Here is a 21880-nt window from a genome sequence, read left to right on the forward strand (position 1 = left end):
CATCATAATTTGTCTTGCATCCAAGCCACTGATTAGCTCTTAAATAATGTGGTCATTAGTTTAGGAGATAATTATTAGTCAGACGAAAATGTATTATTGTTGATGATTACTCACTCCGTTTCATGTCATAAGAAGTCTTTTAGAAGGAATTTTCACTTCATTTTATAAGACGTTTTGATAGTTTCTCAATAAGCATTAAATATTTTTTTCTAATATATGCTCATATTTAATAAAGATAACAAGATGATAAATTTATATTATGATAGGACTTGTGTAATCAATAAGGATAATATTAGTAATCACTTAAATTTCACAACAAATTTAATACTTTTAACTATTTCTATTGGTACATGTAAATTAATTAGAAACATTTTATAATATGAAGCAGAGGGACTACTAATCTTGATACACATAGTTCTCACAAAATTGTGTGATGATATCTTCAAATTATATATAAGATTGTAACAAGAGATGGAAAAGGGAACTTGATTTTCCCGGGGGTTTGGAATTTATGTCTTGTACTAACATTTGTTAAAAATATAAATTTTTTAAACATCTATTAAATTTATATAATAATAAAATTGATCAAGTAAAATATAATTGCCTTAATACTAGCTGAATAACTATCAAGAAAAGTCTTTATTCAGCTAGTTTGTATACAATGGCATAGGTATATGTAACTATCAGAAATGTCAAATGACATCGTCAATAAATGACCGTTAGTTCATATGCTTATATATATCTCTTAACATCCATTGTGTTTACTACAACATTCTCATTTTGTTTGAAATTTCCTTCATAGCCATGGGATTCCTCTTCAAAAAGCCTCAATTTTCTGAGAAGCTAACATTTTGGTGGATACTGCTAGTTGGCTATTTAACATTGTTCCCGCCATCTCTTGTTTCCCCTTTCAGAACTTCACTAAATAGTGAAGCAAATGCTTTGCTAAAGTGGAGAGCCAGCCTTGACAACCACAGCCAAATTGTGTTATCATCATGGAAGGATAATAGCAGTCATCCTTGCAAATGGATTGGAATCTCATGCAATGAGCTCAACTCAATTTCTGGTATATCTCTTCCAAATTTTGGATTAAGAGGTACGCTTAATAGTCTCAATTTCTCATCTTTCGCTAATCTCCAATTCTTAGTACTTAAATGTAATCAACTTATTGGTTCCATTCCCAATGAAATTGGAATGTTAAAGGAAGTAGTTGAACTTGACTTGTCGAGCAACCATCTCTCTGGTAATATCCCTGCCACCATAGGAAATATGACCAATTTACACCATCTTTACCTTTTTTCCAATCAAATCTCAGGATCCATCCCATGGGAAGTAGGGAAACTCTACTCTATGGAGACATTGCATTTATCAGAGAACAATATATTAGGTTCAATCCCATCCTCTATTTGGAAGTTGGCTAATCTAAGCAACTTCTATGTTTATCAAAATAACCTTTCTGGATATATTCCTTCTAGTATTGGAAACTTGACAAGGCTCTCCATCCTAGCATTGGGACGAAACAATCTTTTAGGATTTGTTCCTTCTAGTATTGGAAATTTGACAGAGCTCACCTATATAAATTTGTGTGGAAACAAACTTAGTGGCAACCTTCCATCAGAAATGAATAACTTGAGGAAATTAGGATCCTTGCAAATTGGAGAAAATAGTTTCGAAGGTCATTTCCCTCAAGACATCTGCATGGGAGGATTGCTTGATATGATCAGTGCACATAGGAATCATTTCACCGGTCCAATTCCTAGAAGTTTGAGGAACTGCTCTAGCCTTATTAGAGTTAGGCTTGAAAGTAATCAATTGACAGGAAATATCACAGATGCTTTTGGTGTATGTCCACACTTAAACTACATTGATTTAAGTAACAATGCACTTTATGGCCACTTGTCACCCACATGGGGGCAGTGCCATAACCTTACAAGCTTCAAGATCTCAAATAATAACTTATCTGGCGGCATACCAATAGAGCTAAGTGAGGCAACAAAGTTACAGCAACTTCACTTTTCATCAAATCACTTGACAGGAAATATTCCAAGGGAATTGAGTCGCTTGTCATTATTGAGTGAACTTAGGCTGAGCAATAATCAACTTTCAAGAAACATTCCTATTGAGATAGGATTGTTGACAAAACTTGAACAGTTAAGTCTAGCTAACAATCACTTAAGTGGCTCAATTCCAGAACAACTGGGAGGGTTGACCAAATTATGGGAATTGAACATAAGTGGAAATAAGTTCTTCAGCATTCCCATTACTTTTGGTCGATTGCAACAGCTTCAGTCTCTTGATCTTAGTGGAAATTCATTTACCGGCAGAATCCCAACAATGCTTGGAGAGCTACAACGATTGGAAAAGTTGAACCTCTCATGTAACAATTTCTCTGGAATGATTCCTTCATTTTTTGATGATTTGAAAAGCTTGACTATGATTGACATATCACACAATAAATTAGAAGGTCCACTTCCAAATATTTCAGCCTTTCGTGCAGCTACAATGGGGAGATTAATAGGCAACAAAGGATTATGTGGTAATCTATCTGGCCTACCAATTTGCCCAACAACAAATTTTGACCCAAGCCATTCCAAGAGTAGGAAAGTGGTGGTCTATGTTGTATCCTTTAGTTTGGGAGCTGTGATGCTAGCAACATTTTTCGCTGGCATTTCATATATTATTTTCCATCACAAAGCAAGGAAAACAGAAAGTCAAGAAAGAGAAGTGCAAACTCAAAATTTGTTTGCTATATGGAGTTATGATGGGAAATTAGTATATGAAAACATTATTGAAGCCACGGAGGAGTTCAATGAAAAATATCTCATTGGGGAGGGAGGATTTGGAAGTGTCTATAAAGCAGAATTATCCACAGGTCAAGTTGTGGCTGTGAAGAAGCTTCATTCAGTACCAGCCAGGGATATGTGTCATCAAAAAGATTTTATGAGTGAGATTAGAGCCTTGACAGAAACTAGGCATCATAATATCATCAAGCTATATGGGTTTTGCTGGCATTCAAAAGTCTCTTTTTTGGTTTATGAATTCTTAGAAGGAGGCAGCTTGGACAAGATACTAAGAGAAGAGACACAAGCAATTGCTTTGGATTGGACTAAAAGAATCAAAGTTGTTGAAGGTATGGCTAATGCTTCATGCTATCTTCATCATGGATGCTCACCTCCGATAGTTCATCGTGACCTATCAAGCAAAAATGTTATTTTAGATTCAGATTATGAGGCTCATATCTCTGACTTTGGGGCATCCAAGCTTTTATATCCAGATTCTACCAATTGGACCTCATTTGCTGGCACCTTTGGCTATGCCGCTCCAGGTTGAGGATCTTTTATGTTATGTTCTCTTCATTACTTTTGAGTTTGCATGGTGTTATATGTCATGTTTCATTTATTTAACAATTAAAAATTTATCATTCACAATGTTTTTTTCATGATAATCTTTTTGGTTTTGTTATAGAACTTGCTTACACAATGGAAGTGACGGAGAAATGTGACGTTTATAGCTTTGGAGTGTTGGCTCTGGAAACAATTATGGGAAAGCATCCAAGAGATCTCATAATGTCATGTTTCTCATTAACATCTTCTAGTGCAGCACCAACAATAGTTGCTCATGATTTGGATTTAAAGGGAGTGTTAGACCAAAGGCTCCCTTATCCTCGAGGCTTAGTGGCTGAGAAGGTGATGTTGATTGCAAGAATTGCTTCTACTTGCTTGAATGAAAATCCACGTGCTCGCCCAACCATGGAGCAAGTATGTAAGGAGCTTGCCATGCCAAAATCACATTTCTCTGGTTCCATTCCATAGCTTCATATAAGTTATGTTGGAGATCTCAACTGAAAATAAGATCATCACAATGTGATGATGTGTGGTGTATTATTGTCTTCACACTTAATGTGTCCCCCTAGTCTACTTGTGTTTTACCTTTTGGATAAGGACCAACCCAAAATAATAATTAAATATTGTGTGATTAAGTTCATTAGTGATGTGTTATCAATTTATAGTATCTATTACATATTTTTCTAATTCGTAATTTGATAAGACCAATGTTACACATCATCGTTAACAACTCCAATATATGACTACTGTGAATGTGCTACGCAGTAAAAAGTAATTAATTCATATTCATGCAAGTGTTACCCAGAATTGATTCGTTTAGCAATTTTATAATTTTAGGGAACTAATTTTTTCAAACACATTGTAAATCTATTAATTGTTTAGCCTCCCAGATCTTTAGCGATTTGCCAGTCCAATTCAAGTACTAGAAGATCTCCATCTTCAGATCCGTCTCTATCACTGCCAACTAACAATCAAAATTTTTCAAACACATTGTAAAATTTTAAACCATCTCCAAATAGCTGTGACGTAGAATAAATTTTTTATATTTAGTGCAATAAAAAACTTCTCTTTTTATATAAGTAAGCAAATAATTATTGCTCCACCATTTATATCCAATACTGTTTTGCTTTAGGTTCTTGATAATATTTATAATAGAAAAACCTCTTTTAAACTTGTTGCCATATAGAGAGTATCAACTACTGATTTCTTGTTGCAATGATTATTTTGTGAAAAAATTTTCAAATTGACTATTTACTACCAAAAGTTCTAAGTGAGACAATTCAAAACAAAATTGAGCAAAACAAATTAGATTATATTCTTATTCATCTGTAGAATGAACACAAATGTGAGATGTTCAAAAGTTGGGGGCCAACAAACATACCAACAAACTTAAAGATCAAATAAAAAAAAGTCAAATCAGGTTTCCCATGTTGTTCCTCACCTTTCAAATTTCATCTTAATCATGCATGTTGGGAACTTAAAGACAGCAAAAAGAAATGTAATTATGAAAAGACTTGTAATACCTGTTATGCTTTTATTATTACTAGAAAGTGTCTCTTTTTATTACGTAACTATAGGGACACAATGTTATTATATTACCTATATTTTTGAGATACTTAGCATGATTTGTGTTGAAAGCATCAAAGTTATGTTCTAACTTGGATAATAATGTTGAATGACTAATGATTTGTGATTTGGAAACCTTGTAGTTATGGCCAAGTGCTTTAGGAATGTTTTGGTTGTGGGATGTGGATCCACATGAAGCTATCTATTTTGATGATTGGCCTTTGTTCAAGAATGATGTGTATGCTAAACTATTGTTTGTGGGCTTGATTGTTGGACTTGAGTGTCTTGGACTTTGAATGGGTCCAAAGTCCAACCGTTATGTATTACATACTACTTCATGTTCTAAATATAAGAACTAATTAGATATTTAATTTAATCATAAATATATATATATATTTTAATTTATTTTGTCTCTTATATGCATTCATTTTAAACAAGTTGATCACAACAAGTCATCCTTCATCAGTCCATACGGTGGTTGCTGTGATTCCAACTCCGGTGGCTTCAACCAGTCATCTTTCAAGTGCCGACCATAGTACGTCAGTAGGGGTGGCTTTTCTCTGCTGGCCCTCCTCTACCTCAAAATGCTGCCATTTGGTGAAAAAAGTGACAAGGAAAAAGTACGAGATCGGAGGAAGGCGGAAAATTGCTAGTAAATTTTTTGTTTGGGAATATGTTAGGAAATACAAATGTGTAAAGGTGCACCCATATTTTTTTTAATCTGCATTCAATATTTTAAAGTATTTTTTATTTTTAGGTACATTTAGCACCATAAAATATTTTTTAGTACTTTTATACTTAATAATTTCGAAGGCTGGATGCACCAAAATAACTAATTTATGAATAATGAACAATTAGTTAAAATAAGTTAAAAGTCATAAATGGATTACAAATGTATTTTTATTTTTAAATATGCCCTTATAATGAATGAATGAAAGAATGAAAGAGACTGTGTGGAAAAATTTTATAAGAGAGAGTATGACAAAGGAAAGAGAATAAAAAGGGCAAAACTAAAAAAGTAGCATTAAATGTGAAGACAAATTCAAATTGAAACTTATAAAATGAACCACACTCCTCTCCAAAATTGAAGTTTATAGATAGGACCGAAGGGAGTATAATTTTTATGGTAAATTATAAAATGAATCACACTCATTTGTAAAATTGAAGTTTATAAATAGAATCAGAGAAGTATAATTAAAAAATGTTTTGTCAGTGTCTTAAAATTGTTAAATTTTTATTAAATGAAGGTGCATCAGCATCCAAAACTTTTCAAGTGTATTTAATATCCTAAAATATTTTACGGTATATCTAGCACTTTAAATTATATTTTGATACATCTAACACTTTAAAATATTTTTTCAAGCACATCCAACACTTTAAATTGCTAAGTCTAAAATTACTCTAAAAAAATACTTTAAAGCATTAGAAGTACCTAAAAATATAATACATTTTAAGATCGTGAATGCATTTAAAAAATACTTTAAGGTGATAAGTATACCTTTATTCATTTTTATTTTCCAACAATATTCACAAACAGAAAATTAATTAGCTATTTTCCAATTCACGACCTCCCTCCCATCTCGTTATTTCTTGTCATTTTATTCACGAAACGGCAACATTTTGACGCAAAGGAGGAGGAGCGAATATTAAAGGCAGCAGAGAGAAGCCATTTCCCCTTCTTGAAGCTAGACACAAGGAGCCACGTCTAAAGGGGGAGGGAGAGAATGAATGAGAGAGGGAGAGGCCACCACAGCATTGCAAAACAGGAGTTACGCATTAGGAGGAAAGGGGGAGGGAGAGGGAGAGAAAGAACGAGGGGCCACGTGGTATAGAATGCTTGGAGGGGGAAGAGAGAAAGGATGAGAGCTTGCCACAACTGACTCACATCCGACTCACATAAGAGATAAAATGAGACTCAAAGCATTTGACACCCATTTAAAAAAACGTAACAGCCGTTTACGAGAATTAACGGGAATGGCTGAATGGCATTTGTGGTCTGTTTTGAAAAGTCTATAGATATTTTTACGTCTAATATTTTATTATGGTTTCTGATATAAGTAAGCAAACAATCATCGCTCCATTATTTATCTCCAATAATGTTTTGTTTCGGGTTCTTGGATAATATTTATAATTAAAAAAAAGCTCTTTTAAATGTTTTTGTTGCCATATAAATAGTATCAACTACTAATTTCTTTTTGCCATAATTATTCTGTGAAAAAATTTTCAAATTGACTTTTTACTACCAAAAGTTCTAAGTAAGACAATTCTGATCGAAGAACAAAATTAAGCGGAACAAATTAGATTATATTCTTATCCAATGTAAAAAAAAATTCTTAAGTGAATGCTTATGCCAAAAAAAGAAGTTTTCAAGTTATATCTAAAATAAACCTAGTCAATCACAAAGGATTAAATAAAATAAATAATGCTAAATATAGATATCTGATGTGCAAATTAAATACATGGTATGTAAATTAAAATACTTAATGTATAATTGTATATCTTATATATATGCACACATATATGTGAAAAAATTTAGGTGACATGCATATTGAAAATAATGAGAAAAATGAAGAAAGGATAAGATTTTTTTGGAGGGGGGGGGAGAAATCAATAACATCTGAGCTTCTCTGGAAGAAACAAAAATATGAGATGTTATCAAAAGTTGGGGGCCAACAAACACACCAACAAACTTAAAGATCAATTATTAAAAAAAAAAATTCAAATCAGGTTTCCCATGTTGTTCCTCACATTTCAAATTTCATCTTAATCATGCATGTTGGGAACTTAAAGACAGTAAAAAGCAATGTACTTATGAGAAGACTTGCAATACCTATTATGCATTTATATACTATTACTAAAAAGCGTCTCTCTCTTTTTATTACGTAACTATAGAGACACAAGGTTACTATGTGCCTGTTTGAATTCACGTTTCAGCAGCAGTTAAATAGCTTTTAAGACTCAAAAGTACTTTTTATATGTTATGAGATGTATTGATAAGCGTCTAGGGTATTTGACTTATGGGTAACAATGGGGGGGGGGGGAGCACAATCGCCAAAGTAGCTTTTAGATGCTTATGAATCGTGCTTTGGGTTGTGTGCGTTTTGGTTTTTGTTTTGTCCCTGATGCCCCTGTCTGTATGTGTTATTTAGGGAGTGTTTGGATAGAAACCAAATCATTGTTTCAAAAGTGCTTTTACGGTTTACGAAGTAAATATGTGAAGGAATTTATCTCGTTTTGCAGAAAAGTGCTTCTGAAATCATGGTTTGGAGGTTGCCAAACACCCCCTTAATTGTATAGCATGTTTTTTTGTTCTTTTGTTTTTTTTGCCCCTGATCGCTGTGTATTTTTTTTTATTAATATATAAAAGACAACCACTTAAATTGAGATTGAACTTGATATCTGTGCAAAATTTGAATTTGAATTTTCATAATTAGGTAGTATTATTTGATTTAAAAATTTTACAGTATTTCTAATTTAAATATACTTTATTCATTAAATATAATGGTATTACGTAAAATTTTACAGTATTTCTAATTATTTTAATTTCATTTTATTATGTAAAATCAATTTTTTTAATCATGTTTCATTATTTATTAAAACTTATACCCATTTTAATAATTTTACAACCAAACTTACTTTTATTCAATCATAATCTAAACAACATTTTACCAATCTCACTTTTACAAACTAACTTTTCTAAACTCCAATCCAAATACTATTTAACTTATCTAATTTAACTTTTATCCAATTTTATTTTTCTAAAAGTCAAATTGATAATAAGCTACTTTTTCAATCACTAATCCAAACAAACCCTATATTATTTATACTTTTGAGATACTTAGCATGATTTGTGTTGAAAGCCTCAAAATTATGTTCTAACTTGAATGTTGAATGACTAATGGTTTCACTACTACAAAATGAAAAATACTCGACGGTTATTTTGGATCATATTTGACGGTTAAAAACCGTCAACTATACTGGCGTCATATATTTCAACAGCAAATATTTGACGGTTATTAACCGTCAAATATTTAAATCATACTTGACGGTTACTAGAGAAAAACCGCCAATTATTTTGAGATTATAATTGACGGTTCCAAAAACCGTCAAGTATTCTGTAATACTTGACGGTTCCATAGAGTGACCGTCAAGTATTATAAACATACTTGACGGTTATTTTTGAAAAACCGTCAAGTATTATTTAATACTTGACGGTTTTAAAAGTAACCGTCAAGTATTTTATAATACTTGACGGTTTTAACTAATAACCGTCAAGTATTATTCGTTTTTTTTTTTTAAATTCGTTCTCCTTTGCCAGCAACCCCCTGCAATTTTGAAACCGATAACAAAGGCTCATTCAACAGAATCATGCAGGCCAGCATTCAAACCAATTCAGCCATATACATATATGTTAATGAACCGAAAATATTTTACATTATCATATATATATACATGAACCAATGAAAACTAACTGTGATATATTAAAATTCTGGCAAGTACAAAAAGGTGAACCAATTCCAAAATTAGCCAATTGCCAAAGTTGTGCAATGCCTAAAACTAACCAACAGCCAAAAATGAACCAAAACCAAAATTATATTGAAACCAAAGCTAGCTGTACGTACATACACTGTCTTAATGTACACTTCCCTATCTATGTTGTGCCCACTGACGGAATAAGGCCATCGCCAACTCCTCAACGATTTCTTCCATCTGAGCAGATGAATACACTGTGCAATATGTGTCGGCAAAGTACTGTATGCAACCACAAATTATGACTTAAGTTAGATAGAAATGTAAAGCTACAGTAAGTACAATAATTCTTAAATATATAAATTGAACCTTAACAAATGCATATTACCTGCGTGGGAATTGTGTCAGCATTGTGCAGAATTATCTCCTTCATAAATTTCATCACGCAATATCCACAATGGGAGCTCTTGTTGGGCTGACGTGGGCACTGTAAAGAATGGAAAAGGAAATAATATTAGTCAATCATATAAATAAACCATATTTAGTAGAATAGTAAATAATGGTAGTGAATACCTTCACTTTCTTCCACGGGAAGGTATCGTCAAATTGGCCGTAAGGCCTGATTTGTGCGGTATAGCCACAAAGCCCTGAGAAGACAATAAAATTGAATATTAATGATTGTCAAAAATTTGATTGAAGCAAGAAATTAAATTAAATTTAAATAATAGAGATAAATATTACTTGTTGAACAATGAAACCATAAATGGTCGATTGGTTGGATCCCCATGAAGAGAATCAAGATACCAAATCCTCGGCTTTGTGGGATTGACCACAATCAGCATCCAGTGTCCCCTAAGTATAAGAAAGACAATTAGAACTATTACAAATTATTTTGAAAATGAAAGAATTTAGGAAAGTTTACCCTTGACAATAAGGCGCCAAAAACAAAGTCTGAGCCCCCGGTGTTGCCCTAGAAATGAAGATATCTAACAAGTCTCTAGATAAGTCTTTCTTCATGGCCAGCAAAAGTGTGGGGGCTGATAATCTTGAACTTGTCATCAAGGCCACCAGGGGCTATGAAGTTCTTGAAAAGATATCTAAATCAACAAACGAAGATATCAATAGAATAAATGTTCAAGTACTTAAGTATTTAGTTAAGGTTTTAACAAATACCTGATATAAAAGTTACAGGCATTTGTGCTGGCCATTCCATGCGTCAGAATCTCTTTCAATACTTCATTTGTGACATAATCTGACGAGGGTCGACCGTATACCTCTGGCTCAAACTCTAGGGGAATCATGAAATCCTCGCCATGTTCTAATCTGGCCCCAATTGCATATTCCTCAAGACATATTCGGAATCTTGATGATACCACTTGAACGGGCTCAGAGGGCTGCTTCTGTGGTGATGATAATGAGTGATCACCCAATAGGCTCTTCTTCCCCTTAGACTGACAAACAGACTGTTAGTAATTAAAATAGAGTTTATTTTAAATCAGCTGAATTTGTAGACCTATACATATATACCTTTGAAGGATGTCCTAATGTAAGAAGACGGCCAGGCCAAGCGACAAAGCTACCCACTGCTTGAGCCACTGTCTCTGCATCTGGGGTGGGTATCGGGAGGGCATAATTCGCATCAATAGCAGTGTTCAACTGCACCCTCACATGATCAGCAGGGAGAGGAACATTATGAATTATACTCTCCCCCGGTAAATTGAACATGCGGCCCGTTGCAACAGTGTGATGTTTAGGGCTATCCGCCATACACTGAACGTCCGCTTCACCCTGATTTGTTTAACATGAGAGACAAGTTAGCTAGATATATAAATTATTGAATGTAATTATATAAACACAAGTATTATACCTCAGGTAGCAAGGGGAATGTGCAGCTGTCTTTGCCACTTGGGCTGAGATTCGGAGCCGGCTGTGGTGCTTGATTCTTGATCAACTGCTCGATTAGGAGCGCTTGCACTTTAACTTGCTCCTTTAACCAGCGTGTTTCTTCCTTCAGCTCCATGAACTCAGCAGAGGAAGGCGTGCACGATGAAGAGGGCTTTTGTCGGTACCCAAAGTAATCTCTCTTGGTGACTCCATAACCGACACCCCTAAGAAGACCAGGATGGTCAGGAGTCCCCAATGCCCTCCTCAATATATCCTGGTCATCTGCAGAATATGCCCCCTGCGAAACTTCCTGGGACAAACTCTCCTGTGCAACAAACATTGATATAGTTATTCATACTTAAAGATATTTGACAATAACGTGAAGATTATTTAATTTAGAATAATACTCACCATCCTGTCCACGACCTCCTTAACGCGAGGATTATCAATTTGGCCATCTTTATTTTGCCTGGCCAGTGCCCACAGCATCTGACGTGATACAGTGACATCTGATCCCTCCTGCTGAGTCACCTCTTGCTCAAGGCCCGCATAACCCAAGCGGCCCTTTCGGTAGGGATACTCATTCTTCTTTACTCTTTCCTTATTTTGGGAACTTAATTCCTGCAAAAACAAAGTAGATTCACAATTAAACAATATATAGATTAAACAAAATGGACTATTTAATATCAAAAAGAGCGAGGATTATTACTTGAAATTGCCTATCACGACGTGACGTCACAAAAGCAGCCCAATCCTCTGGTTTGACCAAGTCCCGTATCAAGCTAGGAACCTGGGACTCGTCGGCTGTGGAAGGATCCTTCAAGTACTTGTGTGTGACAAAATATCGGAAAGAGCGTAGTGCCCTCCCAGCCTTCCCCTCCACAAACTTCTTCCTGCTCTCATCTATATCAAATGCAGACTGCAAAACATATAAAACAACACATTAGTGTCACGCAGCTTGTAAGAAAACGAAATTTGAGTTATAATATATTACCGATACATCTGTCCAAATAGTGTCTCGCACTGAACGATCAACCCTCCTCCAGTGCTGCGCTGTAATGGGCACGGTGCTTCGTGCCACTGCCCCAATATAGCTGATAAATTTATTTGACCGTACAGCTTGTCCTTTCTTATTCCACTGTACGGCAAATTTCTTTCCTTCTGTTCGAGCTTTCACGACCTCTTGCATGACACAAAGGCCCCTCTGTATGCGTGCTGCCTCTTCTTGCAACTGTCTCTCCTGCTCAGAGGCATCTCTCGGCTGAGATGGGTTATCAATGCTAGATCCGCTATCGTCTGCCATCTGCAATGAAATTGAAGTAAACAAAATGAATCAGAATCCATTAAATGAAAATAAAGTCATTAATGACGAAATTTATTTGAACAAAATTAAAACAAATAAAAGAATCAAAGAAAATAATGAGAGAATTTACATGCATGTTTAAGAAGATCTTTTTCTTTTTCTACTCTTATGTTTTTGCATGTTCTTCTTGGTTTGAATTGTTTTGATCTTCTTACGAAACACTTTCCCCCTCTTTGAAATCCATATTCCGTCGTTGTGATCATGCCTGACATACATGGATTGATCTTCATTTAAATGAGAATCAAGTGAGGCCCCTTGAAATGGATCATCTTCAATTGCATTGTCTTCATACCCCGTCTCTTCAATATCCATTTTATTAGTCAACAAAACAATAGACCATCCTTTGGCAGCCGGGTCAGGGACATAAAACACTTGCGTAGCCTGAGAAGCCAAAATGAATGGCTCTTCCTTGTATCCTTCTTTATTCAAATTCAATTGTATAAACCCTAAGTCATCAATCCTCAATGCATTATTATTATCCACCCATTTGCAACCAAATACCGGAACTCTGAATTCAATGTAATCCAACTCCCAAATATCCTCAATCACTCCAAAGTATGACATACGTGCATAGATAGGATTTTTATCTTTGGCACTCGATATATGCATGGTACTAGCTACAAGAGTTACGCCACTATTTTGCTGTTTACTCCGATCATCTTGTTGTTTAGTATAGAAAGTGAACCCATTCATAAGGTAGCTTGTGAAAGAAATCACATGTTTGCTCGGTCCATCTGCCAACAACTTTAATTTCTTCGAAACAGAATTAGGATCATTATTATACTTGCCATGCACATGCTCTCTCAACCATGCTGTAAATTGTTTATTGTGTGTTTTGGTGTACCAACTTTCAAGTTTATTGGGATTATCCCTCTTTAGCTCATCAATATGCTCATGCACATAGTCCTCAATCTCTTCGGAGTTGTGCAATACATATAGATGTGCCTGCTCCCACTGTTGGTTTGAAATAGTTACGACTTTCTTTCCCATAATCCCTTCTCCATCTGTCCTTCCCTCATGACGAGACATTGGAACCCCAATATCACTTGCATTTTTTAAGTAATGGGTACAAAATTCAGTAGCCTCTTCACAAATATATCGTTCTACAATACAACCCTCTGGCCGACTTCGATTTTTCACATACCCTTTCAATATTTTCATGTAACGCTCAACTGGGTACATCCATCTTAAATACACTGGGCCACACAGTTGGACCTCTCTAACTAAGTGGATGGTTAAATGGACCATGATGTCAAAAAAAGCCGGAGGAAAATACATTTCAAGTTCACATAACGTAACTATGATTCGGGTTTGCAATCTTGGCAATTTACTAGGATTAATCACTTTGCTGCAAAGAGACTTAAAGAAGAAACATAACTTTGTGATCGTAACTCGTACCTTATCAGGTAAAATAGCCCGTATTGCCACTGGAATAAAGTTTTCCATTAAGACATGACAGTCATGAGATTTTAAACCTTTTAACTTCATATCCTTCATTGACACAAGGTTACTAATGTTAGAAGAGTAACCTTCCGGCACTTTTACTGAAGCAAGAAACTCACAAAAACTACTTTTCTCTTTTCTAGAAAGGGTGTGAGCTGCCGGACGAAGAAATGTACGAGTTCCCTTATCCTCTGGTGCCAATTCCTCCCTTATCCCCATTTCAACCATGTCTAGCCTGGCATTTATGCCATCTTTAGTCTTCCCGGGAATATGGAGTAATGTGCCAAACAGACTTTCACATACGTTTTTCTCAATATGCATAGCATCAAGAAAATGTCTCACATTCAGGGTTATCCAATACGGCAGTATAAAGAAAATAGACCTCTTCTTCCACCCACTTGTCCCAACATGCTTCGCGAAAGGTTTTCCAAATTCACAATCTATATCTTTCACCTTTTGAAATACATCCTCCCCAATCAACGGTGTTGGTGCCTTACCTTCTTCTGAATTCCCATTAAAATATTTTTTGAATCGCCGGTAAGGATGATCACGATGCAACCATCTACGATGTCCCATATATGAATTTTTCATTCCATGCTTCAACCTTATGGAATCTGTGCTCTCTTCACAAATGGGACAACCAAGTTGTCCTTTAATGCTATACCCTGAGAGATTACCATACGCAGGAAGTCGTTAATTGTGCCAAATAACATAGCTCTCAACTTGAATTTTTCTTCCTTATATGCATCATATACATCAACTCCATTCTCCCACAATACTTTCAAGTCTTCAATTAATGGAGCTAGATATATATCTATGTCATTTCCCGGTTGCTTTGGCCCAGAGATTATCATAGACATCATTGAATACTTGCGTTTCATGCATAGCCATGGAGGAAGGTTATATATAAACAAAATCACTGGCCATGTGCTATGGGTGCTGCTTTGCATCCCATAAGGGTTCATCCCGTCGGTGGCTAATGCAAGGCGTAGATTTCTATCTTCTTCCCCGAATTCAGGATACTCAATATCAAACTTCTTCCATTCTGGAGAATCAGCAGGATGGCGAAGCATGCCATCTTTAACCCTTTCATCTGCATGCCACCTTAAATTTTTCGCATCTTCTACATTACTATACAAGCGTCTGAATCTTGGCACTATGGGAAAATACCATAATGCCTTCTTCGGGCTCTTCCCATTCTCTTGGTAGCGTGATGCATTACACTTAGGACACTCAGTTAGTGACTTATACTCCTTCCTAAACAAAATGCAATCATTGGGGCAAGCATGTATCTTCTCATAGCTGAGGCCGACAGAGCGCAACACTTGCTTTGCATCATACGTTTTACTTGGAAGCTCATTTTCTTTCGGTAGCATTTGTTTAACAAGCAACAGCAGTTCTGTGAAGCCTGTGTCGCTCCACCCATTTCTTGCTTTCAAATTATACAGTTTCAACACTGCAGACAATTTTGTGAAATCAGTACAACCTTCATATAGAGGTGTCTCAGCATCACACTTCAATCTATCAAACATTTCAGGACAATCGTCAAGTTCCCGTTCAATCGCATCTGTCATCTCCTCAAGACGATCAGCTTCACATGTACTCATGTCAAGATTAGATGATCCACAGCTTTCACTATGCCCTCGACTACTATTACTCACATCTCTTGTCTCTCCGTGCTTTGTCCAACACTTGTAACTTTGATCAATTCCATTGATAATTAAGTGGCTCTCACAATCGGATGGCGAAACCCACTTCAAAAGGCAACACTTAAGACAGGGGCAAATAATCCTGTTGCGATCATCGGCGTGCTCAATCGCAAACTTAATAAAATCTTCTACCCCATCCCAATATTCTTTTGATAGACGATTGGCGGACATCCATTCTTTGCCCATGGTCCCCGACTAAGATGAATCATTTAGAGGAAAATGTGATCAGTGACTCAAAGATATTATGAGAATTAAACAAAAATAGAAAGTCAACACATGAGTCACTATTGATCACATTTATCCCTCTTTAATTCTACTTGCTAACAACTAGTAGTTGTTAACAACTAGTAATTCAACAAAAATTTACTTTCATTTCAGTTTGAAAAATATTCTACTACTACTAATGTGCTATTCCATTTGAAAAAAATTCGACAGCATAACGGCTTATAACTTAGAATTCCCCAGGCTTTATGGCAGAAAACCAAACCAGCACATAGTCAATTTCAATTACAAAAACAAAAATTGAAACATTAGCATTGCATTCCCCAGACTTTATCGCGAAAACAAAAAACTAAAACACCCTAAACCCAAACTGATCAAAATGCGAAACACCCATTTAGAATCAAGAACAGAAAAGAAAACCCATTCGGCCAAATAGCAAACCCATTTTCCGTGTGTGCATGGTGAACGGTCCTAGCATTATCCTATCATTCCCTTTCCACTACAATCATTTCTCAAAGGAAGAACTAAAGGAAATAAGGGGAGCGAGTGAAGCATTACCAACCTGGAGCCGAAATGACAATCTGGAGAAGCAGGAGGATGCCGCAACGATAATGGAGGACACCGAGAGGGACGATGATGGAGGACGAGCAAGGACGGGCACAAAAACCAAAAGGGAACGGCCGAAACAGAGGTGGGTACGGCGGCTTGGAGAGTCCGAAGCGGAAGGGGGCGCAATCGGGAGAATGCACGCACAATGACAAAGCAGGAGGATGCCGCACCGATAATGGAGGACACCGAGAGGGACGATGATGGAGGACGAGCAAGGACGGGCAAAAAAAGCAAAAGGGAACGGCCGAAACAGAGGTGGGTACGGCGGCTTGGAGAGTCCGAAGCGGAGGGGGCGCTAGAAATTTTGAACTGAAGAGACTGAACAGGGGAAAGGGACGGGTTTTTAAGCACAATACTTGACGGTTTCTATTGATAACCGTCAAGTATTCTCAAATAATTTTGACGGTTTTAGTCAAAACCGTCAAGTATTACTAAACTTGACGGTTTTGATTTAAAACCGTCAAGTTTACCTTTAATATAATTGACGGTTATTTTATAACCGTCAAGTATTTTAGGAATACTTGACGGTTTCTTTGAAACCGTCAAATATTGTTCTACTAAAATTGACGGTTTCTTTAGAAACCGTCAAGTTTTCTTTCGGGGGGATTATATTTGACGGTTTTTATAATAACCGTCAAATATTTAGCGTCAAGTATTCCCCAATTTGTAGTAGTGTTTGTGATTTGGAAACCTTGTAGTTATGGCCAAGTGCTTTAGGAATGCTTTGGTGGCTGTGGAATGGGGATCCATGCCAACCTATCGGTTTTGATGATTTGACTTTATTCAAAAATTTGTGATATGTTGTGTATGCTAAACTATTGCTTATGGGCTTCATGGTTGGACATGAGCATATGTCTTGGGCTTTGAATGGTTCCAAAGTCCATCCGTTATGTATCAAACATATATATATATATATATATGGACATACACTACCTCTCTCGATCATAAATATAAGAGCTAATTAAATATTTAATTTAATCATAAATATAATATCTTAATTTATTTTATCTTTGATATTTATTTATTTATTTCAAAGTTAGTCTCCATTGTGATTGCACATATTAAAGAATTCTCGTTCTAATGTACATGATTAAGGGAACAAGTTTAGGCGCTCATCAATGTGATGAGCATCTTAAACTCATCATATTTAAACAGTCCAAATTTTATTTACATGGTCCAATTTAAAATTTAATTAACTATTTTAAGTAGAAAAATTTTTTTTGAAAAAAATGGTAGTTAAGATATTATTTTTATCTTAGATTCTATACCTATTAAAATAATTATTTTAAACAAATAAAAACAAAGAAGAAATTCCATCTAGACCATCCAAATTAAATATGGATAGCCCAGATCTGATGAGCTTGGGGTGCTCATCAAAGTAATGAGCATTTAAACTGGTTCCTATGATTAACAATGGTATTTTAGAGAAGAAAACACTCATTTATTATAAATGACTAACTTAACTAATTTTTTTAATATCTACAAATTAGTTATCTAGCTTTTATAAATAGTATTAAAATTTATTTTGGAGTTTGAATTGTTTGAATCGTGGTGGATGTTTGAGTGATGAGCTCGTTATTTTCTCATGGTAATGTATGTTTTAATACAAAAAACTGGATAACTTACTATTCAAAAAAACAAGACAGTCACGTATTTCAATAGTTATGTTCTAATTCTTTTTAATCATGGTGGAGCCATTTTTGAAGTTTCCAGGTGTTAAAAAGTGGTGTTACGATTAGCTTATGGCTCCGGTTAATAGAATGGGGAGAATATAAAAGAAGCTTGGCGCATCAAAATTTTTATGCATGTATTTTATGAAGTTTATCTTCCAAAAATTGTATTGATGAACTAATACATGTTTTAAATCGATTTATCAATACATAATTGAATTACCATTTTCGTTTTTGGAACTTCAAATCTCATCCTTGTTAGTTCGTTATTATGAGTTTTAAATAAATAATTTATCGATAACAAATAATTAGTTAAAATTAATTAAAAATAATAAATAGATTAGAAATATACTTTTTTTTCAAATATGTTCTTATAATAAATGACAAAAATATGAAAGGGAATATGTGGAAAAATGTGATATGAGAAAATATAAAAAATGAGAGAAAATAAATAATTAAAAAAATTGAAAAAACATATTATATATTAAGACAAATCTAAATTAAAATTGATAAAATAGGCTGCACTCCTTCTTAAATAAGAAACTTATAAATAGGATAGTGGGAAGTATTTCACAATCTTCAGGTGAGGATTGAAATAACCTTCTTAAATAAATTAATAAACTTAATTTTTTTCACAGTAACTTCAAAAAATAACTTTTTATAACCAAACCATACTAACTACAAACTCAAATTATATTACAATCATATAAACTAACTAATTACATAATAATGTTATCTAGGACAAAAAAGAACAGCACTCAATCATACACTCTATCACAGATAAAATAACTTTCCTTAACTCATTCAAATGCAAAATCATGTAAGAAAACAACATATTACATAGCTTATAAATCAAAATAATAAGAATTAAGTCTTAATTTATATTTTATAATAAATTCATGATAAACAAATCACATCCGATCTTAGACCCCTAGCCAACTACTAGCATACTGCTACAACAGTACAAATCAAAGGATACAAAAACATTATAATGCATGAATCAATTAAACACAGTTTGTTCTAAGATAACAATATACAAAAAAAAAAATATAACTCATACATCGAGGACACGCTATAAGTCGCTAATGTAGTTTTACTCCTCCTAAGTCTTTCTTGACATCCTTCTTCTAAAACTTTCACCTGAAAAATGTTAAACAACAAGGATGAGACAATGTCTCAGTAACCAAATCCCTACCTATCATACACATTAGCATGAGCTAGCAAGATGTCAGGTAGGATATACAGAGTTAATAAATCAATAATCATTTATTTAACAGTTAAACTCACAATGACCATATAAATTAGATATTTTAGCCAGTATCATGCAACTGATAATATCATAAGGGATAACATACTTTTTATTTATCCAAAAGATACAAATATCAATGAAGATTCCATGTCATATGTAATCCATGAACCAAAATCTATCTTTATATTCTCCTTATTTCTGTCGACTAGACCCATGGGTTAAGTTCTTTCTATTTGACTAGCCACTCTCACAAGCTCACCACACAAGTGATGTGGATCGACCAAAGACCACAGAGCATTCGATGAACCATGGGTCCCCCCTCGAAAAACTAGTGGGGCATCGCAGTCCCTCAAAGAACTAGTGGGACAATAAAAGTGGCCAATCATAGAGCTCCGTATAGTGGCCATTATCACGTGGCATGTATATATCTGCATACTCCAATCGTCTTCCTCCCAACTAAACCAGATACATAGGGTTCACAATAACACATTTATATGCATAATCAAACAAATTCCAAAATAATACTTCATAGTCATAATCATTAATTTCTAACAATACAAACAATTTCAACCATTTTCAAAATAATATCCCACAAGATAGTTCATATAAAACATAATATACGTATACAAAAATTAGTTATAAAACCACTCACTAACCTCATACCAAAGCATGCAACAAATAAAAATTTAGTTACCTAGTCTCCTAGCTAACAATTAAATACAACCAATGCCTGAACTCGAAAACACCACAATAGGGTTTATATCTATAAACAAAATTAAAATGTTATCTCTATAACATTAGGATAAGTTATTCACAAAGTTTTAGCCTCTAAATCCCCCTCTAAGAGCTTCAATTATTAGTCAGAATTCTAGCTCGAAATGCTCTTTTCTGAGGTTTAGAATAAGAACATATATATATGATGATTTAAATTCAATTCCCAGGTCCCTTTAACTTAGATTATCCTTTGATTATTAAATTATATTATTATACCCAATTCACAAACTAGGTGGAAAAATCCTAATCTATAACCTACATTCTATCCTTAAAAATCTCAGATAAACAGATTTAATATGAGTTAAGTTATTCATACTAAAGGAGTCTAATTATTGATCGTACCATTGAATTTAACATCTTAGATGTCATAAATTCATTCTTAATTGTAACTTGATCCAATGGTAAAAACATTTAAAAATAATAATTTACTATTCAGGGTCCTATTTACAAAATCTAGAAAAATAAGTTCAAAGCGTAGTTTATAACTCGTACATTAGAGATCGTATTGATGATGTAACCGTTGACATTGACGAGTACGAAATCTAGGACCAGTTGACAAAATTGCAGCCCGATCCAACGATTCATGAACTCGTAAATAGCACTTTACTGAGACTGTCTCAGTTTTGTGTAAAACTTATTTTACTTACTTTTAACTCTCCTCTACTATCACCTATACATAATATCCAAGAGCTCCATCTATCCATCATTTAGTCAATGTGAGATTTCTCAATATTGGTATTTTATTCATCTTCCTATCATTTAGTCAATATGGGACTTCTTAATATTGTTATTTTATTCATTTATTCATATATATGTTTATACATATACACAAATATTTATGATTTTAATTATTTTAATTGCTTATATATATTTAACCCTATCCATTCTATCTCAATAAAAATTTACTTAAATCTTAGGAATATGAAAGTTGAGATGTTACAAGGGCTTCTTTAGAGATCAAGAGGGAAAGCATGAGAAAATTGAGTCTAGTGTAGAGGCTCCTTAATTTATGACTTTTGACGCGCACACACATATAAATATACTTTTCAGGTACTTAATATAAGATTTAATTAGAGAGTTAATATTGGTCTTATATATAAATCTATTTAATATATCAATTTAAAATCAATTTTTTTAAAATTAACCTCATTAATATTCTCTAACAATAATCAAGTAGGAGAGGAAGGAAATGAATTAAGGAAGATGTTTAGGGTGTTTTAGAAAAAGTATATCATATTAACTAATTTAACTAACATTCTTAGTCTACTCAAATTAGTTAATTAAGTCTTATATTAAACATCGGACAAGTATTATATTTTTCCAAGGATTTTTGTGACTAACATATGGATGAGAGCCTGCCAAATAAATCTGAAATAGTGCCTCAGTTTGCTCCGTTTGGTTTTTAGAACATTTTGTCCTTGAGTTGATAACCACATCCACTTCCACCTATTTTTATTTTATTACTGCTTTTTTGTACTAATAATGAAATTACAAGGATCAAAAATTAATTACGGGTCATTTTCATGGGGGTTGCACCAATACCATCCGCCTTTTACCTTGTCCACTTTCGGTTAGCT

At 34.3% G+C, this 21880-nt stretch overlaps 2 protein-coding genes across 2 annotated transcripts; one reads left to right on the top strand and one right to left on the bottom strand.

The window, feature by feature from the left end:
• Nucleotides 1-1103: 1103 nt before the first annotated feature.
• LOC114717583 (MDIS1-interacting receptor like kinase 2-like) lies at nt 1104-3984 on the top strand. Its single transcript, XM_028902798.1, has 2 exons — nt 1104-3325; nt 3466-3984. The coding sequence occupies exons 1-2, from the start codon at nt 1195-1197 to the stop codon at nt 3810-3812; spliced, it is 2478 nt and encodes an 825-aa protein (XP_028758631.1). The 5' UTR covers nt 1104-1194; the 3' UTR covers nt 3813-3984.
• A 6393-nt stretch (nt 3985-10377) lies between these two features.
• LOC114717607 (uncharacterized) lies at nt 10378-12140 on the bottom strand. Its single transcript, XM_028902817.1, has 6 exons — nt 11974-12140; nt 11676-11885; nt 11248-11589; nt 10908-11168; nt 10554-10831; nt 10378-10477 (listed from the first exon to the last, which is right to left on the bottom strand). The coding sequence occupies exons 2-6, from the start codon at nt 11751-11753 to the stop codon at nt 10378-10380; spliced, it is 1059 nt and encodes a 352-aa protein (XP_028758650.1). The 5' UTR covers nt 11754-11885; nt 11974-12140.
• Between the last annotated feature and the right edge of the window lie 9740 nt (nt 12141-21880).

Source organism: Neltuma alba, unplaced genomic scaffold (assembly GCF_004799145.2).
Source record: "Neltuma alba isolate B1F8T4 unplaced genomic scaffold, ASM479914v2 tig00011756_pilon, whole genome shotgun sequence".
NCBI classification, from domain to species: domain Eukaryota; kingdom Viridiplantae; phylum Streptophyta; class Magnoliopsida; order Fabales; family Fabaceae; genus Neltuma; species Neltuma alba.